The 24,480-nt window shown below is 42.0% G+C and overlaps 1 protein-coding gene across 1 annotated transcript in view; it reads left to right on the top strand.

Annotated features, from left to right (window-relative positions):
- The window catches only part of LOC146029622 (uncharacterized), a 42,449-nt gene extending 18,431 nt beyond the window's left edge, over positions 1-24,018 (top strand). The window contains exons 4-11 of the mRNA XM_083158360.1: positions 3,188-3,454; positions 10,197-10,484; positions 12,225-12,335; positions 14,621-14,731; positions 16,351-16,440; positions 20,269-20,376; positions 21,842-21,873; positions 23,521-24,018. Coding sequence (XP_083014486.1) covers positions 3,188-3,454; positions 10,197-10,484; positions 12,225-12,335; positions 14,621-14,731; positions 16,351-16,440; positions 20,269-20,376; positions 21,842-21,873; positions 23,521-23,793 — 1,280 coding nt within the window. The 3' untranslated portion in view covers positions 23,794-24,018. The remainder of the gene's footprint in view (positions 1-3,187; positions 3,455-10,196; positions 10,485-12,224; positions 12,336-14,620; positions 14,732-16,350; positions 16,441-20,268; positions 20,377-21,841; positions 21,874-23,520) is intronic.
- The last annotated feature ends 462 nt before the right edge of the window (positions 24,019-24,480 follow it).

Here is a 24,480-nt window from a genome sequence, read left to right as displayed (position 1 = left end):
GACTAGCCTGGTATTAGATTGAAGGCCAAGCGATTTGGGTTCGATTGAGATCAACCTCAAGCTTCTATGATGCCGGAGGGGGAACTGGCAGCCGTTGGAACTGGGTGGGGGTTGGAATTAGCGGGTCCCATGTTATCCTATGGAGAAAACTTCCAGCAATTTACCTGCAGTATCTCCGGTTTCCGGGGGGCTAGAGACGTGGAGCTAGGCTTGTTGGAAAGCCATGACCCTCAGCTACAAAATGGGCCTACTTGGAGAGTGGGCCTGGAGCTGTAGCTCCATCAGGCCCATTGTTAATCCGGCCCTGCTTAGAGATGAGAATAAGTATTTATTTACCTGGATCGTGACACCATGAGAATGCCCATGGGAACACACATAAAATGCTGGGCATTCCCATGGGCGAATACCCGGTTCGCCGCCTCATGCCCCCCCCTGTTGTGTGTGAGCACCTGGCGAATATTCTATTCGCTGTGGCCGTTCGCGCACAGTGGCTGCACATGCACATAAATAACTATGTGTATGCGCAGTCGTGAAAAATCGCTCCCCTGCGAGTACAAAAATAGAACCCTTGGTTACATCTATCCTCCATATCACTTCTATGAATTATGAAGGATTTATATTTAAACTTTTAGTTAATTGATCCACCTTTGCATATACCTATATAATATTTGATGACCCGTCATATATTTATATTAAATTAGTGTTTTCTATTGATAAAATTTTGTATATGTGTCAATTCGTCTATATCAGCAACTAATTAAGAAATGCATACACAGTAAGGCTTGATTCAGACCTATTAGCTAGGCTGCATATACTCACAGCCTAACGAGCAGGTAAACGCCACCTGCCGTCTTGTTTTTAGAAGGGGAATATAATAGAGAGCTGGGCATAGCGAGGCACCAAGCCCAAACCATGGCGAGCCATGCAAAGGGACGCAGTACACTAATTGGATGGCCATGTCGACACATGCTGGCATAGACACGAAAAAAGTGAAAACTGGTGTCGATCTTTTCGTGCATCAAACATCTCCCTGTTGACCTAGTGCATACTGGCCTTTTTCATGTGTCAACCTTTTGTCGATAGGTCGACCTATTGACTGTCAACTTAGACACTGTCGACCTAATAATCCACACCCAAAAAGATAAACACATTATTATCCTGTTTAAGAACCTTTGCAGATGTTATTACAAATTTAACATTCCAAGAGGTCTTTAAGCTAATGTGTACTGCATGTCAATGTGTAATGTGTGAGTTTTGCAAAGGCATTTTGAAATTCTGGCTGCTTGCACCAATGGGCCAGTATGGGGGATGGAGGTCTGGAGGGGGTATGGCCACTGGTGTATGTTACAAGCTTATGATTTGCAGAATGAGTCTAATGCCCATACACACGGTTCGATTTGATCTTTATTTCTATTCGATTTTGCCTTGCCATGCAGTTTAATTCTGATTCAATCCCGATAGAAGGCAATCACACCGTGTGTACACTCCTTAAGGAGGCTATTAACAAAGCTTTGAGCGAGATAAAGATAAAAGATAAAGTACTAACTAATCAGCTCCAATTTACATGTTACAGGATGTGTTTGAAAAATGAAAGCTATGAACTGATTGGTTGGTACCATTATTATCTACACTTTGAGTCCAATTACTATAATGTGTATGTACAATATGAATTGTGTATTATGTTTTTGCCCGTCTTTTGCACTCACAGTGATTCAGGCCACGCAACAAGCGAGGTCAAAGAAGACACCTGTACCAGGCCTAATATTCAGGGTGGTCCCAAGAATCTGCCTCCCCCCCTCAAAAAAAATGGGGCACCAATGCCAACAATACCAACTTTTCCAGCCCCACAAGTGAATGTGAAGAGGTGGCATCTTAGAAGTTCCACAGCTACCACATGCAATAAGTACAATCTTTATTATAGACATCCTTAAATTTGTAACAGCCAGACTCAGTGGCACCCCCAGATCCTACTTGCTTAACAGGCTGTGAATCAATCAAACAGCACCAACAATATAATTGCAACTGCAGTTGCCCCTCCATGACATGAGGAGGCGACCAATGAGACAGCATCTATTCACGGGCAACAGTGGGGACTCCCAACTGCCCCCCTACCACTACCGCCCCTGGGTGGGACACGGGAACATCCACCAAAAACCGTGATGTTCCCGCGGTAACTGGGACAGTTGAGAGGTATGATGTAGTACTCAGCTCCAGTATATGTAATAAATGTGTCTTTCAAAACTATGCATTATTGTTACAGAATAACAAATCTTATAGTGGCAGTTTGTTTTGTGAAATATTAGAGCTGGTACTAAAAAAAATGTTTTTCTTAATTTGACATTGTTTTATGCAACCACTTTTTATTTGTAGCCTAAGAGTGCCTCTGTTTAGAATGTATTTTAAGTGTAATGTCGGTACTTGTGGACAATCACGGCTCCCACGATGTGCATCGCATAGCAAAAAAACGCATGCGATCGCATGCGATCGCATGCGATTTTTAACAGAAAAGCATTCAAATGCATTGAAATTAGTATCAAACATGTTCAATGGCCCCCAAATGTCATTTTTGAGGCTGTACCACCCCCACTATCAACGCGAACCCGAAGCGTGGCGAGCGCAGCGAGCCCGCGAGGGGCGGCGTCATGCGTTCTATGACTTTTTTATACCCCCACTATCCACGTCGGTGTGGAGTTGAGAATAAAAAGTGTGGCGAGCGCAGCAAGCCACCGAGCCCGAAGCGTGGCGAGCGCACAGGTATACGCGTCCCCTCGCGGTCTTCACAGGTGTCCGCGTCCCCTTGCGCTCGTTTCGGGTTTGCGTTGATAATGGGGGTGGTACAGCCTCAAAAATGACATTTAGGGGCCATTGAACATGTTTGATACTAATTTTAATGCATTTGGATGCTTTTCTGTTAAAAAACGCATGCGATCAAATCGCATGCGATGCGATTTTGTAAAAAAAAAATTGGTTAAAAACTGCAAAAATCGTATGCCATCGCATGCCACTATATATGGCATGCGATGGCATGCGATGGGAGCCGTGATACTCCACAAGTACCGTAATGTCCCCTACAGATATATTAGGATATCCACCATCATTTATACTGTACATTGACATCTACAAAAAGTTGCAGTAGGTGTGCTGAAACTTCACTAGTGACATCGAACATTTTGAATTTTTCTTTCAGGTGCTAAAGTAAATCCAATTCTCACAGCAGATCCTGACTACCATGTGTACGTAACAGGAGAGGAGGTTACACTGAAATGCGAGTTTCCTGGGGAACAGAAACAACAAAACTTTACATTTTTTAAGGACAGTACCAGTGTCTCAGAAAACAGTGCAATTCTTCACATAACGCGGCTTGATTCCTCCTATGTGGCAATTTACACATGTGAATACAGGGACTCAGAATCCAGTTTTTTAAAAAGTAAACAGAGAGCAATTCATGTTCATGGTAAGACACAATGAAATGAATAATAAAAAACTGGATATACTTAATAATAATAATAATAATAATAATACAACTCTATATTCAAAGATTACTGTACTATGATCACTTTTATAATTCTTTTGACTCCTCTTCTTTCCCACCTACACCATTGATTTCTGCTTTTATCTGCCCTCTTGTGCCCTTCCTGAGATCTATTCTTCTACACCCACTGCGCTCTGTCTCCCTATCACAAACTAAAAGGCTGTCGCCACCTTCATTTTGGGAGTGTAGGCAGATCCATATGATTTCATGATGACATGAGTAGGGATTCCAATCCCGGGGTTCCAGGGATCCCGGGATTAGCCTCCCTAATAAAAACCTCCACCCTCCAACCCCTCCTCCAAGTGCCTGCCCCCCACATTTACTTACTTAGGCGGCGTGCCCGGGAACAGGGCGGGCGGTGTGACTGGGAACAGTGTGGGCGGAGGAGGCAGAGCATCCGGGAGCGGCTGTACAACTAAGAAGGTCCGGGAATTGGCGGTGCGGCTGGGAATAGAGAGTGGCAGTGTGGGGGTGCAACCAGGGGGGCTGTGCTGCGTGACCTCTGACTGTGTCACACAGACAAGACTACCAGACTCTGACTGGCAATAGACTATGCATGCGCAGTCTATTCCCGAAATCCCGGGATTGGAGACTCCAATCTCAGGATTCGAGTCCTGGCAATTTGGGGGGCAAATTTGTCACCCTAGTCATGCTGTGGTCGCACAATGCACTTCTGTGAACATTTAGGACCACCAGGCTATCTTTATGGGGCCCATTGGGGCCTGCTGGGCCCTAGGCAGATGCCTAGATTGCCTCGTAGAAAATCCTCCTTTGATGTTATGGGGGTTATTTTGGTTCACTCTTTCTGACAAATTCCTTCTTAGATGGACAAAACCATGTGCACTGCAGGGGGGCAGATGTAAAATGTGCAGAGAAAATTAGATTAGGGTGAGGTTTCTGTGCAGGGAAAATACTGACTGCTTTATTTTTACACTGCAATATAGATCTCACTTTGAAGTAAAACCCCACCCAAACTCTTCACATGCCCAGTAAGGCAGAGCAGAATGCATAGACAGATCATGAAGCCTGTGTTACATAAAACACAGGCTGCATGCATAAAGAAAATATGGGCCAAATGTACATTAGGATGTGTGATTCAGAAAATGAGAGATTTTGGGAGAGTTTTCCCATTTTTTTAAAGTGGCAATCAATTACATTGTGAAACAACCCATTTTGTACAATGTAAATGATAGCCACTTTAAAAAAAAATGGGAAAACTCTCCCAAAATCTGTCACTTTCTGAATCTCACACTCTATTACATTTGGCCCTAAATGTTTATTTGGTTAGGTCAATTGGCCTCAGTAAAAATAATGTTACTGCCAAAGATTTTCTATCGCGTCCAGGCCAATCCATATATAATCCCTGACCGTTTATTGTCCAAATTGTATGCAGTTACTTATACTGTTCTCTGGAAAATCTCTGTACAACGAAGAGCAACTAAAATGGTGCATGGCCTACATCACAAAACGTACCAGGAAAGACTAAAATATCTTAATATGTATACTTTAGAGCAGAGAAGGGAAAGGGGGGACATGATAGAAACTTTCAAATATATCAAGGGTTTTAACAAGGTACAGGTGGGTGACATTCTTCACAGGAAGAGGAGCAACAGAACACGAGGACATGCACTGAAACTAGAGGGAGGAAGATTCAGGGGAAATGTGAGGAAGAATTACTTTACAGAAAGAGTAGTAGATAAGTGGAATAGCCTCCCAACAGAGGTGGTAGACGCAAATACAGTAGTACAATTTAAACATGCTTGGGATAAGCATATTGATATCCTTACAAAAAAATAAGGATCAAATATGGTTTGAGGTAACATGTTTAAAAAAGGGGCAGACTAAATGGGCCAAGTGGTTCTTATCTGCCGTCAAATTCTATGTTTCTATGTTTCTACCAAGATTATCTGGAACTCCTCTAATTAGAGCTAATCCCAAGGCTGCTCCTAATCTTGAATTATACAAACGTGCATGCTTAATAGATCAATGTATACCCCTTTCCCACTGTATCCTTGATCCGGGTTATTGCCGAGTATGTGCGGTGTAAAAGCAGCCAAAACTTATAACCAACATTTTGGGATTAAACCTGGGTCCCCCTCTGTATATTGAGGTTTAATGTGAATGTACAGGACTCTGTAATCGATATCATTCATTCACCTGGACCCGATGAACATGCAGATTATTGGTTATATAGCCAAAATGAACCTATATGTTCAGCAGATAGGAGAAGTGGTGTTAACAATGCATGGGACATTACATTTGAGGAAATATGCTATCCTTAATAAGTACTATACCTTCCATTAATAGGAATGCTGGGTTTTCCAACAATACCCACATTCGTTGAAAAACACCATTCTTAACATATACCATCTGGCAATCCTGACTTTGGCAGGGGGTACGGGACTACAGCATAATTATGTGAGACCCCTAGAGGGAAGATCTTCCACCTATAACAACCACCTGCTGTTTCCTTAGTGTTAGTTTACACACCAGTACTTAGGAGGCTGTTAGGACTCAGTTGGCTGAAGACCACATGACTATTCAGTTGGGAGAGATGATAGGGTTAATTTCCCTGAATAGTGCACAAAGAGGTACTTTAACAGTCAAATATAACTTTTATTAATAATTACTTTAATATGTGAGCATATCGTTCACAGCACTCAAAGGGTTAATTGAATAGGGTGGTCCTCAGTGTGCAGTACCAACAGACATGGTAGAAAGGTAGAATCCCACTTGACAGCTGCCAAGATCTAATGCGGCCACCTGGTATCTCCGTTGCCTAGTGACCAGTTGGGTATTTACCAGGGAGACGGAGTGGGAGTATGCTTTGCTGGGGTCACCTTTCCAAAAAGGTCCCAATTTACACTTCCAAAAGTTAGGAGGTGACCTAACTGTATATGTTATCTTCCTAAATGCTAGAAGGCTGATTACACAATATTCCTGTAATTGTCTGGTTAATACTCCTTTTCCACCAAAGTCCCTGGTCTGACCTGGATCCAGGCCAGCGCTGTTTACACTGCACGTGGATGTAGTGTATTTGGTACTTGTTTCCTAGCACGGCCACAATCTTATGGATCGTGTACCTTTAAGTTAAGTTGCACGATCCACACGATGGACCCGATTTCCTTTGAAATCAGGTCCATTTGGCCGGCTAAGACACAATATCGGGGGCATCGCGTTGGTCGGGACTATTAACATTGGTCCCGACGCGACCGACGCGATGTCCCCGATTTTTCCATAGGCTTCAATGTTAAAAAATATTTTAACATTGAAATCGTGTCGGGAAAGGTAAAATATCGGGGGCATCGCGTCGGTCGGGACCATTAACATTGGTCCCGACACGATGCCCCCGATTTTTCCATAGGCTTCAATGTTAAAATATTTTTTAACATTGAAATCGTGAGAAAATGTGAAAAATGTGAAATGGGCCAATATGACCCATTTCACATTATAGATGTCCCCGTCGTCACCCCACGATATACGCCAACCCGAAGCGTGGCGAGCGCAGCGAGCCCGCGAGGGGCGGCGGTGCGCGTCCTCCGACCTTTTCATTCCCCTACTATCCACGTCGGCGTGGAGTTGAGAATAGAATAGTGTGGCGAGCGCAGCGAGCCACCGAGCCCGAAGCGTGGCGAGCGCAGCGAGCCCCGCGAGGGGACGCGTATAACTTCACAGGTATACGCGTCCCCTCGCCACGCTTCGGGCTGGCGTCTATCGTGGGGTGGGGTTTACGCCGTTAAATTTGGGGGGGTTGGGAATATTTTACATTGAATCCAATGTAAAATCGGGTCCCAGGGACCCGATTTACATTTCATTCAATCAAAAAATCGGGTCGGTCGCGTCGATCGCATCGCATGCGACCAAATCGCATGCGATGCGATCGACCCGATTTTTCCGACACGACCACCCCGATGTAAATCGGTGTGGCCGTGCTAGGAAACAAGTACCGTGTATTTTTGTCTGGTGCATTGAGATGACATAATCTCCAATGCCAGGATTACTGGCAGATTAGAAATTGCCCAATTCACGCTTGGGCAAATTCAGCACTCTGGAAGCTGCTGGGCTTCCCCCAGGCTCCGGCACACACTGATACCCAGGCGGCGCTGCTGTCTGCATAGCAATGAAGACACACTGACAGTATGTGCTGTATCCTGTAACCTACCAACCACCCATGGGACAAGGCGACTCAGGAGGTATGGTATGCTGTATACAGGATGTCCCGGGCAATCCATTTACACTGCCCCTTAACCCAGGTCCTGTGACCAACCCTAGTCGCTACCTGGGTTGAATTCCAGAGAAACTGGACCCATTTTCCACATACTTGCCTACTTTTGACAACTAGTTTCAGGGAGATTATAGTTGGTAGAAGAATTTTGCACAGAGCCCCATTGAGGGGGCGTTTCATGCTCCACCCAAAGGCAGCGCCTAGTTCCATATATGTTTGTGACTGTGAAAAGAGATTGTGAACGTGGTGCCCAGAAGCGTGAGTGTGTGTTTTAAAATTAATTATATCCAAAGGCAGATGAGCCCCAAAGCAGTTAGTAAGAGATACTATACTTGTGCTGGGAAATGGTGCTGATGATTCAATGTAAATTTATCTATCTCCCATTCCTTTTTTCCCCAAAAATGTAACAGTGTATTGTGGGCTAGGTGAAATGAGGGAGATTGCTAGACTAATGAGGGAGAGAGGGAGATTGCTGTTATTTCAGGGAGTCTCCTGCAGAATGCAGGAGGGTAGGTACTGTAACTATGATTTTTCACTGTGCAAAAACCTAAGTTGATGAGCATTCATGTGCAACAACCTGAATATTTTTAAGGCAGTGGTAAAGGGAATCAGTTACTGTACCTTGTATTCCTGATACGTTGTATAAACAGGAATTTCAGATAAACAACAAAGTTCTGTTCCTCATTTAAAAAAAGTCTCACTTTGAAGAAGGAATCTCGTACAAAAATAAACTTGCTCCATTTGTTATTGTTAATTAACAAGTCACCAAATGAGTCACTAGAGTCTCCTTTCTTTTCCTGATGTGTGAGTTCTGAGTGAGGACCCAGGAGTGCCTTCCTTGGGAGCAGCCCAACCTATCACCTTTGCCTAGTGAGGAGCAAGGACAGGGCAGCACATTATATTACTGGGTGTGTAATGATGGGATAAGACATCATATCCTACTGCCACATCCACAGCACCTTAAACGTGTGGAGAAGCAACAGTTGTCAGATTCCAACGTAAGAAGCTGCAAGCTGCTGCCTCTACACCCTGGCACAATACGTTTGTGAATACTAATCATTTTCATCTTAAATGAGCTAATTCCTAACAAATATCCAATGTGCATTATGAATTACTGTCACAGACTCTTATATTATGAAACATCGTGTATTAATATCTACCTTCCCAAAACTTCCAGTAGTGGATCAGTAAATATTATGAATAAATAATTTCCTTGAGTCAAAAATATTTTGGGTCAGATTACTTTTATTCAGTATATTGATAGAGTTACACAACACTGAAGTGAGTGCTTATAGATGAAAGCATTCAATGTTTTTGCTCTTCTTCTGGCCAAACACTTTCACTTTCTACTTTCTCTCAAACCAAACATTCTGCTGGCCGCCTGTTGTTTGCAGGCTGCTTAAGTGATGTGTCTGTATTTTGATAGGAGAGAACTAGATATTGTTAGAAAGGTGTGCCCCCTGCAATGATGGTGACACGCATTCACATCCCCACAAGGGATGGACATCACATTGCTATGTTTCACTACCATTGAGGTTTTCGTTTCAATGGCAGTTGTTTCATACCTCCCAACTTCTGAAGCAGCCAAAGAGGGACACTCGAACAGCGGAGCCGCGCGCGCACGGAGAGGGGGCATGGCATATGTAAATGATGACATGGCCTATGCAAATGAGGCCACGCTCCCGTTTTTATATCACTGAATAGACGCACAGTGTCTATTCACTTCAAGCTGGGGGGACTTCTGTGCTTCCTGAGGTAGCTGGTTTTAATTCCTGTGTCAGCACTGCTGGATACAGTTTGGCTCAGTCACAGCCCAAATCCAGCCTATTTCAGTCACACCCCAGATCCAGTCCAGTCGCAGCCCAGATCCAGTCCACTCGCAGCCCAGTTTCAGTATGGTTTGGCCACAGCTGAAATTTAGTCCTGCTCAGCTGCAGTCTCATGGCTGTTACCAGGGCAGGTGCCACCACTAGGCAGCTCTAGGCATTTGCCTGGGGCGCAGCCAGGCCACTGGAGGGCGGCACTTTGTAGCCCAGACCCCCGTGGAGTCAGGTGAGCGTTGGCCTTACCTGCAGTGCAGCATAGTTTGGCCCATTTGAGAAAGATTTAGCATTTACGATCAACTCTAAATCAGGATTTTTATCTCCATTTTTCTGCCCTCTTATCTTTCTACTGGGCCCAAACACTTTCTCTCCACCTCCCTCTCTCTCCACAGCCTTCTATCTTTCCTCCCCACCCTAATACTTTCTCCTGACCTCTGCTCCTGATGCTACTGCCTCCCTCAGTCACAGCTGCTGTAATCTCTTTTGTGTATCACTGACACTGGCAAGAGGGGTCAGAATTTGTACCAGCTCTCATTACCTTACAACATGACATATTTGGAGTCGATTTCCTTATAAACAGTACTGTAGATAAATTAAATACTTTTGTTTCTTACAGACCGTCCTCCAGTGCCATCTATTTCCCTGAGACAATCACAGCAGCTATACAAGGGTGAAAAGCGCATAGATCTGATTTGTTCTGTGGCAGGAGGCTCTGAAAGGAAACAGTTTACATTTTACTGGAATACACAGAAAATCCTTTCAACAGAGTCCTTTACAGAAATGGTCATCAATGAAATAGTTATCTCTGTACGAGAGACCAGTGGGGAATTTACCTGCGGTTATCAGATAAACAAACTTGGGAGATGGATTGACTCACTGATTAGTAGAAATGTCAGCATATCTGGTAAGTCACTTGCTTTATACTGGGATAAGTGATCTTTTGTAGATCTGCTTGTTGGCCATCTTGTCTTGGATATGCAACAAGGCTGCCACCATGGAATCCAGCTGAAATATGGGGAGGAAACAAGTCTGCCAAGGTGAGCAGAGTGTGAGTACTCTATGTCTCATGGGAGTGGATAGGATAGGTAATCTATGTTTCGGAGTCTGGGGAGGACAGGAAATCTATGTCCCATGGGTTTAAGGCGTGTGTTAAACTATGTCTTGAGATAGTTACAATGAGCAGCCTATGTTCTAAGAGGGAATAAGGGTACTCTTTACCTAGAACGGCGCCCATCGCGGTGATCGCGGCATCGCGGGCAGTACATAAACGGCCGCGACGCGATGCCCGCGATCACCGCGATTTTCCCATAGGGAACAATGTTAAAAAGCCTGATTGACCGCGATTTTGCATTCAATGCCTCAATGCCCGCGATTTTCCCATAGGAATCAATGTTAAATGGGCTACAGAGCCCAAATAGGCACAATTAACCCTTAAATGTCCCCCCAATTTTTGTACGCCACCCCACAATCCACGCCAACCCGAAGCGTGGCGAGCGCAGCGAGCCCGCGAGGGGCGGCGGTACGCGTCCTCCGACCTTTCCATGCCCTACTATCCACGTCGGCATGGAGTTGAGAATAGAATAGTGTGGCGAGCGTAGCGAGCCACCGAGCCCGAAGCGTGGCGAGCGCAGCGAGCCCCGCGAGGGGACGCGGATACCTTCACAGGTAAACGCGTCCCCTCGCGGGCTTCACAGGTGTCCGCTTTTCGCCACGGATACCTGTGAAGCCCGCGAGGGGACGCGTATAACTGTGAAGGTATCCGCGTCCGCTCGCCACGCTTCGGGCTCGGTGGCTCGCTGCGCTCGCCACACTATTCTATTCTCAACTCCACGCCGACGTGGATAGTAGGGCATGAAAAGGTCGGAGGACGCGTACCGCCGCCCCTCGCGGGCTCGCTGCGCTCGCCACGCTTCGGGTTGGCGTGGATCGTGGGGTGGCGTACAAAAATTGGGGTGACATTTAAGGGTTAATTCTGCCTATTTGGGCTTTGTAGCCCATTTAACATTGATTCCTATGTGAAAATCGCGGGCATTGAGGCATTTTAAAGTAAAATCGCGGTCAATCAGGCTTTTTAACATTGTTCCCTATGGGAAAATCGCGGTCATCGCGGGTACACGATTTTGATGTACCCGCGATTTACCCGCGATGCCCGCGATGACCGCGATTTTTTACCCCCGACGCCCGCGATTCTAATCGCGGGCGCCGTTCTAGGTAAAGAGTACCGGAATAAGTATAACTATATGAAAAGACTGATTAAAGAGAGCGCATGTATACCAATATATCAGGGTTGATATTATTAAATGTATTTTTAATCATTGTCTTTTTTAATAAAATCATATATATTGGTATACAGGTACATGCGCTCTCTTTAATCAGTCTTTTTTTGTTCCTTAACTATTATTGTTACCTTGGGAGCCGCACATATATTCCAAGTATAAGCACTCTTATTGAATTGTGATATATATACATATATATATATATATATATATATATATACTGTATATATATTTAGAGTAATTAATTATTTGTAAATCTGCGCCTGATTTGTTAGTATTTTTCCTATTCAGACCATCCTCAATTTAAATATATGATGAAAACTTTCTCCTAAAGCACTTTATATAGTATGCTTTTTTTTAATAAGCAGATTCCATAACTGCGATCCCATCCTTAATTACTCGCATCTCCCAGACATCTGAACATCAAACAAGCTATGACAAAAACATAAAGACATCACCGACACCCTCCACATCTACAGGTAACAATGGCAATGAGTTCAGTGTTCAGTGGATTATAAAAATATCTTGTAGATGTCATCTGCTAGTAATCAATGTATACCTGCTACCAAAACTTTCATGCTGCTTTCCCACTGCCTAAACGGGTAATGACCCGATATTTGTAAATGGGTAAGAGCCATAAAGACCCTTTCCCACTGCAGCTCATAAACGGTAAATTGCCATTTAAATACCCTTTTTGTCACATACACATTGTACTCTTTTAAACCATAAAGCAACATTTTTAAAGCCATTGTAAACATGGGCTGTCATATAAATTGACTTTTCTTGCCCCAAAGGATGTGGTGTGTACAGTCATCAGCCAATCATATTCTTAACCTTTATTATTATTACTAAATACCGTTTAAGACCCTTTCCCACTGCCAAAAAAACAGCTCTTAAATGGGTAAAACACTGCTTTTTACCCGTTTAACAAATACCGTTATTTGTTAAACGGGTGAAGCAACCAGGAGCCTTCCTACTGCAGCTCTACCTGTTTAAAAAGGCTAAAAAAATGGCAATTTACAGTTAAAGAGCTGCAGTGGGAACGGGGTATTAGATAAAGTTTTGCTACCTAATTAAATGTATGTATGTACATATATATATATATATATATATATATATATATATATATATATATATATATATATACTGTATATATATATATATAAAAGGACTTACCCCTTCAGGGAAAGGAATTGGAGCCAGCACTCAGCAGTTCAGCAGTTGGTGAAAGAAAAATAGTGTTTTAATGCAAAGACATAGTTGCAATGGTGACAGCTGTTATCCTGACAGCTGTTTCAACTGCTCCTTGGCTGTTTTCATCAGAGGCCAAGGAGCAGTTGAAACAGCTGTCAGGATAACCTGAAGGGGTAAGTGCTTTTATTCATTTTCTATGTGCCTGGCACCGGCTATACTTACATCATCACTTGGAGTACGTCACCTTTGAAAAAACTGTAATATATATATATATATATATATATATATATATATATATATATGTATATATATTATACACACACATACATACACACACACACACACACTTCTTGGAAGATTTTGGAGTGTTTCTAATGGAATCTGTGCCCATCCATTCTATAGAGCATTTATGAGGACAGACACTGATGTTGGACGAGAAGGCCTGTATTGCAGTGTCTGTTCCATACCCTCCAACATGACCCATTTTATTAGTTACAAAATGCTCTGTTCCTGGTCTTCCCTGCCAGTGGCAGTTACAGAGATGGACTCCACCACAGTCCAAAATTCAATGAGGGGGGGGGGGGGGTCACATAAAATGTCAGTGAGTCCTGGACAGTGATGTTTGGGGTGGCAGTAGGTGTTGTTCCCCTTTTTGAATATTGGACTGTGCTGCAGGCTCACATCTGCAATTGCCACTGACAAGGAAGTCTAGGAACAGAGCATTGTGGGGCAGATGTATTAAGACTTAACAAGAGATAAATGCAAGGGTAATAAAGAGAGATAAACGTAGAGCCAATCAACTCCTTACTAACTTTTTTCAAACACAGCCTGTAACATGGCAGTTCGGAGGTGATTGGCTGGACGTTTATCTCTCCTTATCACCCTTGCATTTATCTCTTGTTAAGGCTTAATACATCTGCCCCTTTGTACCTAATGGAATAGGTCATGTTGGAGGGTATGCTGTTCTAGTTAATTTCAAAGGTGCTCGATGGGGTTGAGATCAGGGCTTTGTGTAGACCAGTCACATTCTTCCACATCGAACTCATCAAACCACTGGGGCACAAAACAAGGGCTATATAAAAAATGCCTTACACAAACTGTTCCTTAACACTACCACTTTCTAATAATATCCCTTACTGTGGGCAATGAAATATCCTAACTGTGTTATTGCAAAGGTGGCATCCTATCACAGTACCATGCTTAAAGCCACTAAGCTCTTCAGAACAACCTTTTTGTATTACATATGTTTTTAAATGGAGACTGCATGTCTAGGTTCTTTGAGTTTTATACACCTGTGGCAATGGGTCTGATTGAAACAGCTGAATATAATAATTAACCAATGTAACCAAATCCGTTGATCTATATCAGGGCTGGGCAACAGCGGCCCTCCAGATGTTGATGAACTACACATCCCAGCATGCCTTGCATCAGTTTCAGCATGGCCAGATAGCAAAACTAATGCAAAGCATCCTGGGATGTGTAGTTCATTAACATCTGGAGGGCCGGTGTTGCCCAGCCCTGATCTATATTATATATATACTGTAAAATCCATTTTGTGTTCTCTGTATAGCAGAGTATTCGGAAGTGGACTACATCGCTATGACTTCTGCCCCTTCAACAACACAACAAGGTGGAAATAATAAAGAAAATCAGATATCACTCGCACCTCCCACATCTACAGGTAAACTAAAGAAATTGTCTTTACATCCTGACAGTTGTAATTCAGATGATTTTTGGTACTTGTGATGGATTGTATGTTGGCAGAGTATATGGCGGTGCTTGTGGTGTTGTTAGAGAACACACATTTGGAAGCTTAACCAGGAATGTAGGTTTATTAACAGTAATGAGCACAGTTAACAGGTGCTGAAAGGGCTAACTTGCAGGTATGCAGAATATACTGTAGCATGCATAACATTACAGGCAGCTACTGTATACACAGGTATTCAGGTGTATGGTGCAGGTACTTATCGTTGTTCTGCAGTAGATGGATGGAGGTCTCTGTGGCAGAAGCTGTGGGTCTGTGAGGCAGGACAGTGTTGTTAAGTGCTGCGCCGCTGTGTGCAGGGATCTCTCCAGCCGGCGGTAATTGACAGCTCCCTCTGGAGCTCAGAGTGTGTTGCAGGGACAATGGCAGTGTCCTGTCAGCAGGCAGCGCAATCTGCCATGAATCTTGTGGCCATGAATCTGCTCCAGAATTCTTAATTCTCAATATTGTGTGATTGTAAAATTGTGCAGGATGTCACCTGCCCTATGTCATGTTATGCTTGATGTTCATCACCAGTACAGGTGTATGATGGGCCCAGTATGACCAGTATAATTTTAACCAGAATGAAAATAGACTCTGAGACAGTATTCTCAATATGGTCACTCACCAAGATCCAAATAAGTGGTTCCCATATAGGTATCTATAGGGGGTGGATACGAAATCCCGGCAGTCACAATCTCGACTGTCGGAATGCTGGCAGCAGCATCTCAATGGTCAACATATCGACAGATCCTAGTAAATATTCAACCCTACCCATATTCCTATCCCTAACCAAACCCTACTAAAGCTGAAAATATAACTGGGGGCCTTATTTAGAGATGGATGCAACATCATTGTTTGCTGACCTGAATGATTTTTTGTGCATCGCAACATGTCTGGTAATTGATTAGAGATGGAGGTTTTGGATGCGAATGAATTGACAGCCAGTGTACATTTCTGGGAGGCAAAATGAGTGGGCTTGTCAAATGTGGGTGTGTCACAATCATTTTACAGATGTGTCAAAGCCAATAACTGCATCTTAGTTCTGGTGGAAATTCTGAATAAGGGCTTCTAGGAAGTTCGAAGGTATGACCAATATGTGATCAATGTCTAACTGATGTGCATCTCTGTACGCAGGTGGATTCTCTTAACAAATTCCAGCAGCTGCGGCATTAGGATATTTTGGCAGTACTGCTGTGTATGAAGTTAGTCATGTAGTTTGTGTTCAACTCAAGTGACGTTCAATGACATAGAACAAAGATTCTCAAACTCGGTTTTCAGGACTTGAAACAGTGCATGTTTCCAAGGTCACCTCACAGAATCGCAAGGGAAATAATTAGCTCCACCTGTGGATCTTTTAAAATGTGTTGGTGAATAATGAGTGCACCTGTGCACCTGGAAAACCAGTGAGTTTGAGAACCATTGCCACAAGTGTTGCTGACAAATGACAAATATGGCTGATATGGTCAAACATTTAATCCAATAATGTGTTTCTTTTCATGCTGGCTTGATATTGTTTTAATGTAATTTGTCTTGTTTTCTTGTTCTTTTTTCAGCTATCGCTCCATCTACCTCACAACACTCCATCTACCTCGTAACACTATGGACAACTCACAACTGGACAAATTCTTCCTCCAGCAGTAATGGTACACATATCTTAGTCACTTTCTATATAGATTAATGCTAAAGGGGCTGATTCAGACTTGCTCATCGTGGACTGAATTTGGCCCCGACCCCGATGGTCGGAGTTTGCGCATGTGCATGCATGAGAATGCGCATGTGCAAACTCCCGGGAACAAGTGGCTTCGGCACGATTCACACTCTCCGGGCCATTTGCTCCAGAAGGTGCCGGAAGTGGGTGGGCATGGGGTGGGACATGGGAACACCCAGCATTTTATGGGCATGCCCATAAAAATGCTGAGCATACCCCTGCAGACACAGGCGTATTGATGGCTGCTTGGGGTGGGCTGCTGACGTCACATGATGTCAGAGACCCTGAATTCGACCAACTCTGGCCAGGATAAAAGCCAGTTTAGACTGACTTATATCTGCAAAGGAAGGAGGGGGGGGGATAATTAGATGGTGAGCAATTATTCATCCTTGAGGCCGCATTTGAGTGGATGTGTAGGTGTACACATTTACTTTCATGCTAATGCAGGGATTAGAGCGTGGGGCTGCGAATAGAAACATACAAATTGTCTTATTTATTTGCATGCATTCAGTATGTCCTATAATATAGTTAATATATTTGCCACCATGGCTCTAACTGATTGGAGTTTGTATATTCTCCCAGTGCTAGCGTGGGTTTCCTCCTACAATCCAGATATATACTGATGGATCCCAACAAATTGGACCATAGAGTGTGTGTGTGTGTGTGTGGTAGGGTATATAGATTGTAAGCTCCACTGGGGCAGAGACTGATGTGAATGCACAAATATGCTCTATAAAGCACTGTAGAATATGTGTGCGCTATATAAATAACTGGTAATAATAATAAATATTTACAAAAGTGAGGCTAAAATTATTTATTTAACATCATAATGAACACCATTTATATAAAAAAAAAGAATTATTGCTTATATATACTCTGTAATTAAATAAAATAATTACAGTATAATCTAAATGCTATGATACTTTTTTTTTCAGACATACAGTAGGGATAAAATGGAGAGTGATAAACAGCCAGCATAATAGTTTTGGAGGCGAATGGTATAAGATACTTTCAGATAAATTTGAACAGTTCAATTAGTAACAATTGCAGTTCAAAAATAAACAAATTATTGTCAAAAAAGAGTCAGAAATGGAGACGCATGACACAAATCATCCTCAACAGTACCATTCGCCTCCAAAACTATTATGTGTTCACTTTTATAATCTTGTGACTGCGGCATTATCATAAACGATATTTACTAATTAATTTATGTTTAATGTTGTATGTTATGTCATTACATTTACGCATCTATTATATTTGAGCTCAGTATCATAATTAAAAGTTATATTTTAAATTCATTAATTTATCCATTATTAACAAGTGTGCCCCACAAAGCCATTGTTGTTCTCTTCAGGTTTTGACCTATTCTTTCAATTGCATTTGCTTATATGTCAGATGACAGTTTCGGTACATGATCCAGATGTCTCCTCCAACTCGACAGACTTCAGGAAATCCTCCCTTAGTGGCACACATAACCCACCTGCACTAATTTTGTAGTCAGCTCCTACACACCAACCCCCAAGTCCAGCAATCTCCATCTCCTTCACCACCATAGCAAAAACTATTAGTAGCCTTGGGTGCTTAGGTCCTGCAGAAGCATGCTCAGGGGATGCAAGAAAATGAATAATCACATTGATCATGATTCAACACAGAACACACACGAAGATTTGTATGATATAAAAAAGATACCTAAATATCATGATGCCTTTAAAACTTCTCAAACTAAAACACTTTCTGTGGCTCATATAGTGTAACATTACTTTACAGACAAAAGAGATGCTGATGATGACCAACATCATCAAAGACATAAAAAACGGCCTGTGTTTGTAATGCTTTACTACCAAAGACAGGTTTGCCACAGACAGGAGCCGCTAGTAAACTCACCTAACCAACTAAGGGATAACCCCCTCTAAAACAAAACCCCTAACTCTGGGTGAATTTGCATGTCAGTGATAATTGGTAGACTGCATATGCGTGCGGCCCGTAGTGCTCATGAATGATGCCGTCCTGCGATAAAATCCTGCTACTTTTTTTATCGATGGCCGTACGCAAGTTGATTGACAGAAAGCCGGCATTTGGGGGTAGTAACTGACCATTTCTGGGAGTGTCAGGGAAAATGCAGGCATGTCCAGGCGTTTGAAGGGAGGCATGTGAAGTCAGCTCTGGTCTCAATAAGCCTGTTTCTTTCACACCTGCCAAGTAAGTCTCACAGACTGCACACAGTGGAAAAATCATTTGATGGTAAGTGATTGCAAATGGATTTGCTGCAATTAGCAGGCTGCGATATTCTCGCAATCTTTTCCCAAGTCGTGCAACCATGCCTTCATATTACAGATGCCCCAATAAAAAAGGCCCAAACACATTCCTGTCAGTACAAGTTAGCATACTGTAATTATAGCAAAGCATATGCGGCATTCATGAGAATTGCATTCATAAACAGCAAATCAGGGTCGGACAGGTGCTAAATTAATCTAAACTTCCCCTGTTTATGATGACGGTAAAGAGTGAACAAAATAATATTACCCAACAATAATCCACTGTCCAAATTATTATCTTTTTTTGATAATTGATGGGCAGACACCACATATCTAATGGAGTAGACATGGCTACTACTACATGACTTCAAAGCGTTTTATTATTGTTTTTTATATTTAATAGCAGGGCTCACATTAATCAAATATAGATGGTTATGTAGTGAATGTAACTTTTTCTGCTAGCCAGACAGAGGAACAGAGAGCAAGCTACAGCCTTTGCTATTGTTTATATAAAATCAAAACGCGCACTATCTACTACCACTACTACTATAGGTTGAGTATCCCTTATCCAAATAATTCCGAAAACCATAGTCTCCAAAATGTACTTTTATTTTTTATTTTTTGCTAAAAACCTACTGGGTACATCTGTAACTGGCACTACTGGAGAAATAACATGTAACTGGCACTAAATATGTGCAAGGACATGATTGCTTGTCATTCACATTCAGTGCCTGATCTACTGTAGTACACAAACTTTGTTTAATTTTTTTAAAACCTTATTTCATGCACAAATAAAATATATTTGTGTATTTCAAGTGTTTGATGTGTATATACAACATAAATGCAAGATATATATGGATACATCATTCAAATATAAAAATATTCCAAAATGCGGAATAATCCGTTATCCAAATTTCTTCTGGTCCCAAGCATTTTGGATAAGGGATACTCAACCTGTACTTATGATGATGATGATTGTGATGATGTGTATTGTGTCACCTTTGTACACTAATACCCCTTTCACAACGCACTTGTTAAACGGTATATTGCCGTTTTTTTTTTTTTTTTTATGTTTAAGGCTGCAGTGGGAAAGCACCAGAGTTGATTTACCGGTTAAAGATAACTGGTATTTCAAAACGTTTAAAAAGCAGAGTCCTACACGTTTCAGAGCCGTTTTTTATGCAGTGAGAATGGCTCTGAAACGGTATTTAGTAAAAACAACAGACTACAGACCTATGATAGGCTGGCTGCCTTGAAACGTGTTCAGAGGATTAAATGGGTTGACTGATGTGAATGGTATTTAAACGGTATTTAAAACTGTAATTTACTGCAATGTGAAGGCTCAGACCCATTTTAAATGCCGTTTAAATAGGTTTTTAAAACATTTAGGCAGTGTGAAAGTGGTATAAAGCTAAATAAATGGCACAGACAGAATAGAAAATAGTTATGTAGTATTATCATACACTGTTTGCATACCAAATTACCAACATGATATATTTCTTTTCTAGATCAGACACCAACATGGATATATTACTCTGTTGGCGGCAGCCTAGTTTTTGTGTCAGTGTGTGCTCTAGTGACCATTCTCCTGCTCAGGACTTGCTGTGCCAAGAAGGGTAAGTCACTTAATCAGAATGCGGGAATTGTATTTGCAGGAAAATAAGGTGTCCTTCAATGACAGTGGCCATCTGACACTGTAACACCACACCCTGCCCTGGTTTTGCACTATTGCTTCTAGATGGTCTGTCTAGCACTGGGGTAGCCAACCCTAGTCCTCGAGAGCTACCAACAGTGCATGTTTTGCAGGTCTCCTCACAGAATCACAAGTGAGCTAATTAGCTCCATCTGTGTATCTTTTAAAATGTGTCAGTGATTAATGAGTGCAGCTGTGCAGCAGCTAGGTTGTCTGGAAAATGTGAACTGTTGGTAGCTCTCGAGGGCTAGGGTTGGCTACCACTGGTCTAGCACACTTAAGGTGCACAAATAGATTCCTTTCCTGGAAGATTCTTTCACAGTCTCTAAAAAAATCTGTACAGGCAGACTGTGCAACCATGTAACTATCCCGATCTAATGCCATGATCTAATACCGATATGCATCTAATGTTACGTTTTTTTTTTACCAAGATGGGAGTTCTATTTCAGATGGCATGTTGCTATGGGCAACAATAAGGTTCTATCAATTATCTTCTAAAACTGGATGGAAGTAGAAATAGGGTATATTAAAATGTAACTTGTATTATTACAAATGATTAAAAATTACATTTATGTGTCACTTTGTCTCACTGCTCGTATCAAGATTTATTTGTTGTATTAATGTCTGTCGGAGTTATAATATATTCAAGATGATAAATTATCTCTCAGGTTGTGGAGATTAAAGGGTTGTAAAAGATATATATAGGTAATGGTGGGGTGCACAAATGGGATCCCAAAAAATATAATCCTTCAGACTTTGTCTGTAGTGGGAGGAGCTGTGGGGCATAAACTAGAGCAGTGTATTTCAACCTTTTTACCTTGCGGCACACTAAATAAGATTTTAAACTTGCCAAGACACACCATGAGATCCCCACAGGGCAAAACACATTGGTCCCCACAGGGAAAAAAATCAAACCTATTGGCCCCCATATAAAAAAAAAAAAATTACACTGGTCCCCACAGGTAACAAAAATAGCATCATTGGCCCTCTACATGAATAGAAGAGACCAGTAAATAATTGAACTGGTGGTGGCTGTAAACTGGTTTGGGCATCTCTAGATCTGGGGGCACACTTGAGAACAGCTCAAGGCACACTAGTGTACCACGGCACAGTGGTTGAAAAACACTGAACTAGAGTCTTATCAAGCTTTTATACTGGGAAGTAGATTCCAGAGTTATTCCAAATTGTTTTGTTTTCAAATGTTCTCCTGTTAGCAGAGCATTACAGGAATGGGAATAGATTACGAATGTAGCTATAATTATTGAGATATATAAAGTACCAGCAAGAGTTATATAAACCTTTGCATAGTACTGACCCCTTCAGTTTGTATAATCTTGTACTTGAAAATATTACATAGTTATGTGTTGTTATTTTTTTTTTTTAATTAGGAATAAAAAGGAGAGGTATAAAAGGATCCCTGGTAAGTTACTGATTTAGTTTAATAAAGAAGCATTTACCTATCTTTATAAAAAGCTTTTGGGGGGAAAAAAAACTTTCGATATCTGGCAAGTGTTTCCCTCTGACATACTGTATAACATTTCTGGAAAAGAAAAGTTAGGATGATAAATGAGCTGATAAACAGAAAAAAGGGTGGACGCTTCCACCCAATCCCTCATTACTTTTATAAACTATAAACTATCATTGCTCTAGTTTGGCCAGAACATTTTCAATAATGAAGCAAACTCAGACTGCTGATTTGGGTAGTTATATTCTTACCAAAATGCAGGAAATTAATCTGAAACCCTCTAAGGCAGGCATTCAATCCTTTAATTCCCCTTGAGCAGTGAATTCTGTTTTGGATTCGCTGCACAATCGCCGGGTTCCGGAGGGCTGCAGCATTCGCTGCCAGCCCTCCCTTACCCCCAATTCAACGCCTCAGGGGCTTGCTGCCCTTGGCGGCAAATTTTAACCCCCCCTGGCGAATGCCGCAGGGAGCCGGGGGACGGCTGCAGGCAGGGAGATGGAAGCCTCCCTGCCTGCGCCGGACACTGTGGGGGTGAAGGAGGCCTGTGGGTGACACAGGGAGAGCCCCTCAGAGCTGGCAGGGGGCTGTGTTAGGGAGCCGCTACACACTGGTCCCGATCGTGCATGTGTAATGATCGGGATCAGTGTGCAGTGAATATATGAATATTAATGGCTCCCGGCTCGGCCCCCTGCTGGTGAATGTGTAAAAAAAATATATATATATTATTTAAAAAAAATATATATATATATATTCATGTGCTGCAAGCACATGAATAAAAAATAGCATGCCCCTTCACAGAAAAAAAAATTTCACATTCCAGTTCTCCAGAAAAAGATGACGAATGTAAAATGGAGAATCCGGGGGAAAAATCACTGGAGAAAGCAGTTCTCCACTTTGAATACAGCATTGAATACACTTTCGGCGAATTCCACTAAAAACCCCATTGAAAACCACTGGCGAATCGCCGAGAATCACAAACAGAGAATCGCCAGACATTCGCTCTTCATTTGCAGAGAATTGTGTCCATTGAATAGGGCGAATTGTTTTTTCTGTGAGAAAATTCCCTGTAAACCCGGCGAATTGCCTGATTCCCCAGAAAATATGGCGAATCAGAGGCATTGAATACTGGCCTAAATGTATTGCTATAAAATCTTAATGATTGTTTTCTATCTTGATGTTATGTCTTATATAGGTCAAAGTATTTTTGTAAAGGTTACAATACATTTGCAGCCATGTTATTAGTAAGTTATTAGTTAAGGCTGCCACGGATAGACAGTTTTTAGTGTTTTTTAAGGCAACAATCAATTACAAGGCAAAACCATGCCTTTTAAATGATTGCTGCTTTAAAGAAAAAAGTCTGTGTTTGGCTGGCATCACCTGCCTCCCTCAAACTCAGATTCTGTTACATATGCCCCATCAGTTTGTTGCATTTAACTAACCCTTCAAGTTACAGTATTTTTGTGTTATTTGTTGAGGGAACCAGAGACACATTTGTGGAGCACAGACAAGCCTTAGAAACCCAGACTTTGAATCTTATCATTGTGTTGTATCACAGAATAAGTGTAATAGATTCTCACATAATCTGTATTTTTCTATTATTAGTGGATGAAATCTAACACCCGTGACTCTGGAAAATCTGGGCAAACATTTCCACCATTGCAGATACCAATATTTGTGCAGGAGACAGAAGAGCAAAATCTCTACACAGAAATCGACCTGTGCTCAACCTTACGGAAATCATCAACTGCGCTAAGACCTTCAACCAGTGTGGGATCTTTGGTTTATTGTTTAGATTCCGGAGGAGAAGCTTACACCAAAGTGCAGGCAATTAGTGCTCTACCTCCTGTATATTATACACCAGTGCCACAATCATGATGACCACCTGAAAAGACAAATAACTTAATAGTTGCAATGGAGCCTGAAAAATATCATTAAGCAATGTGGATATTAAACGTAGAGATGCAACAAGTCCACTGATCAGTTTTGAATTAAGACCAGTTAAGTAAGTTTTAGCAAGATTTGGGATTTAGTCCGATTTTTATGATTGAGGGAACAAAATTTTATTTGATTGCAGAGTCTCTTTGTTATCAGTAATCAAAGTTGGTGACTGACATGATTTCAGCAAACCTTAAAATATGTGTTTGTTGCATACCTTATATTTGCTATATTTATGTTTATTGCAGTAGACATGATGACAATGATAATAATAAAAACCCTATGTAAGGTGTCAGCTGTATGCATGTCTGCCTGAAAATAATGCTGCATTCACACTTTGTAAATCTTAAGCAGAAATCACTATGCAGTGATTGTTAAGCAAAAGTAAGATACTAGGATTGATTACCTGGGTAACAGGGCCCATGGGGCGTGATGGATCATGTATTGACCGTCTTTGCCATACATTTCAGCCCTGTTTGCATGCATACTGTACCAGCATTTCCTAACCAAGGCATGCAGCGATACTTACCTCCCAGGACAAAACTTCTGATATAGAGCTTTCCCAGCAAAGACTGACTTCTGGGTATATGACCTGGGAGTCCAAATGTGCATATGATGAGCACAGGG

This window comes from Crinia signifera, chromosome 1 (genome assembly GCF_055691185.1).
Source record: "Crinia signifera chromosome 1, ASM5569118v1, whole genome shotgun sequence".
Taxonomy (NCBI): Eukaryota; Metazoa; Chordata; class Amphibia; order Anura; family Myobatrachidae; genus Crinia; species Crinia signifera.
The sequence above is the reverse complement of the archived record's forward strand: the minus strand, read 5'-3'. Positions and strand labels throughout refer to the sequence as shown.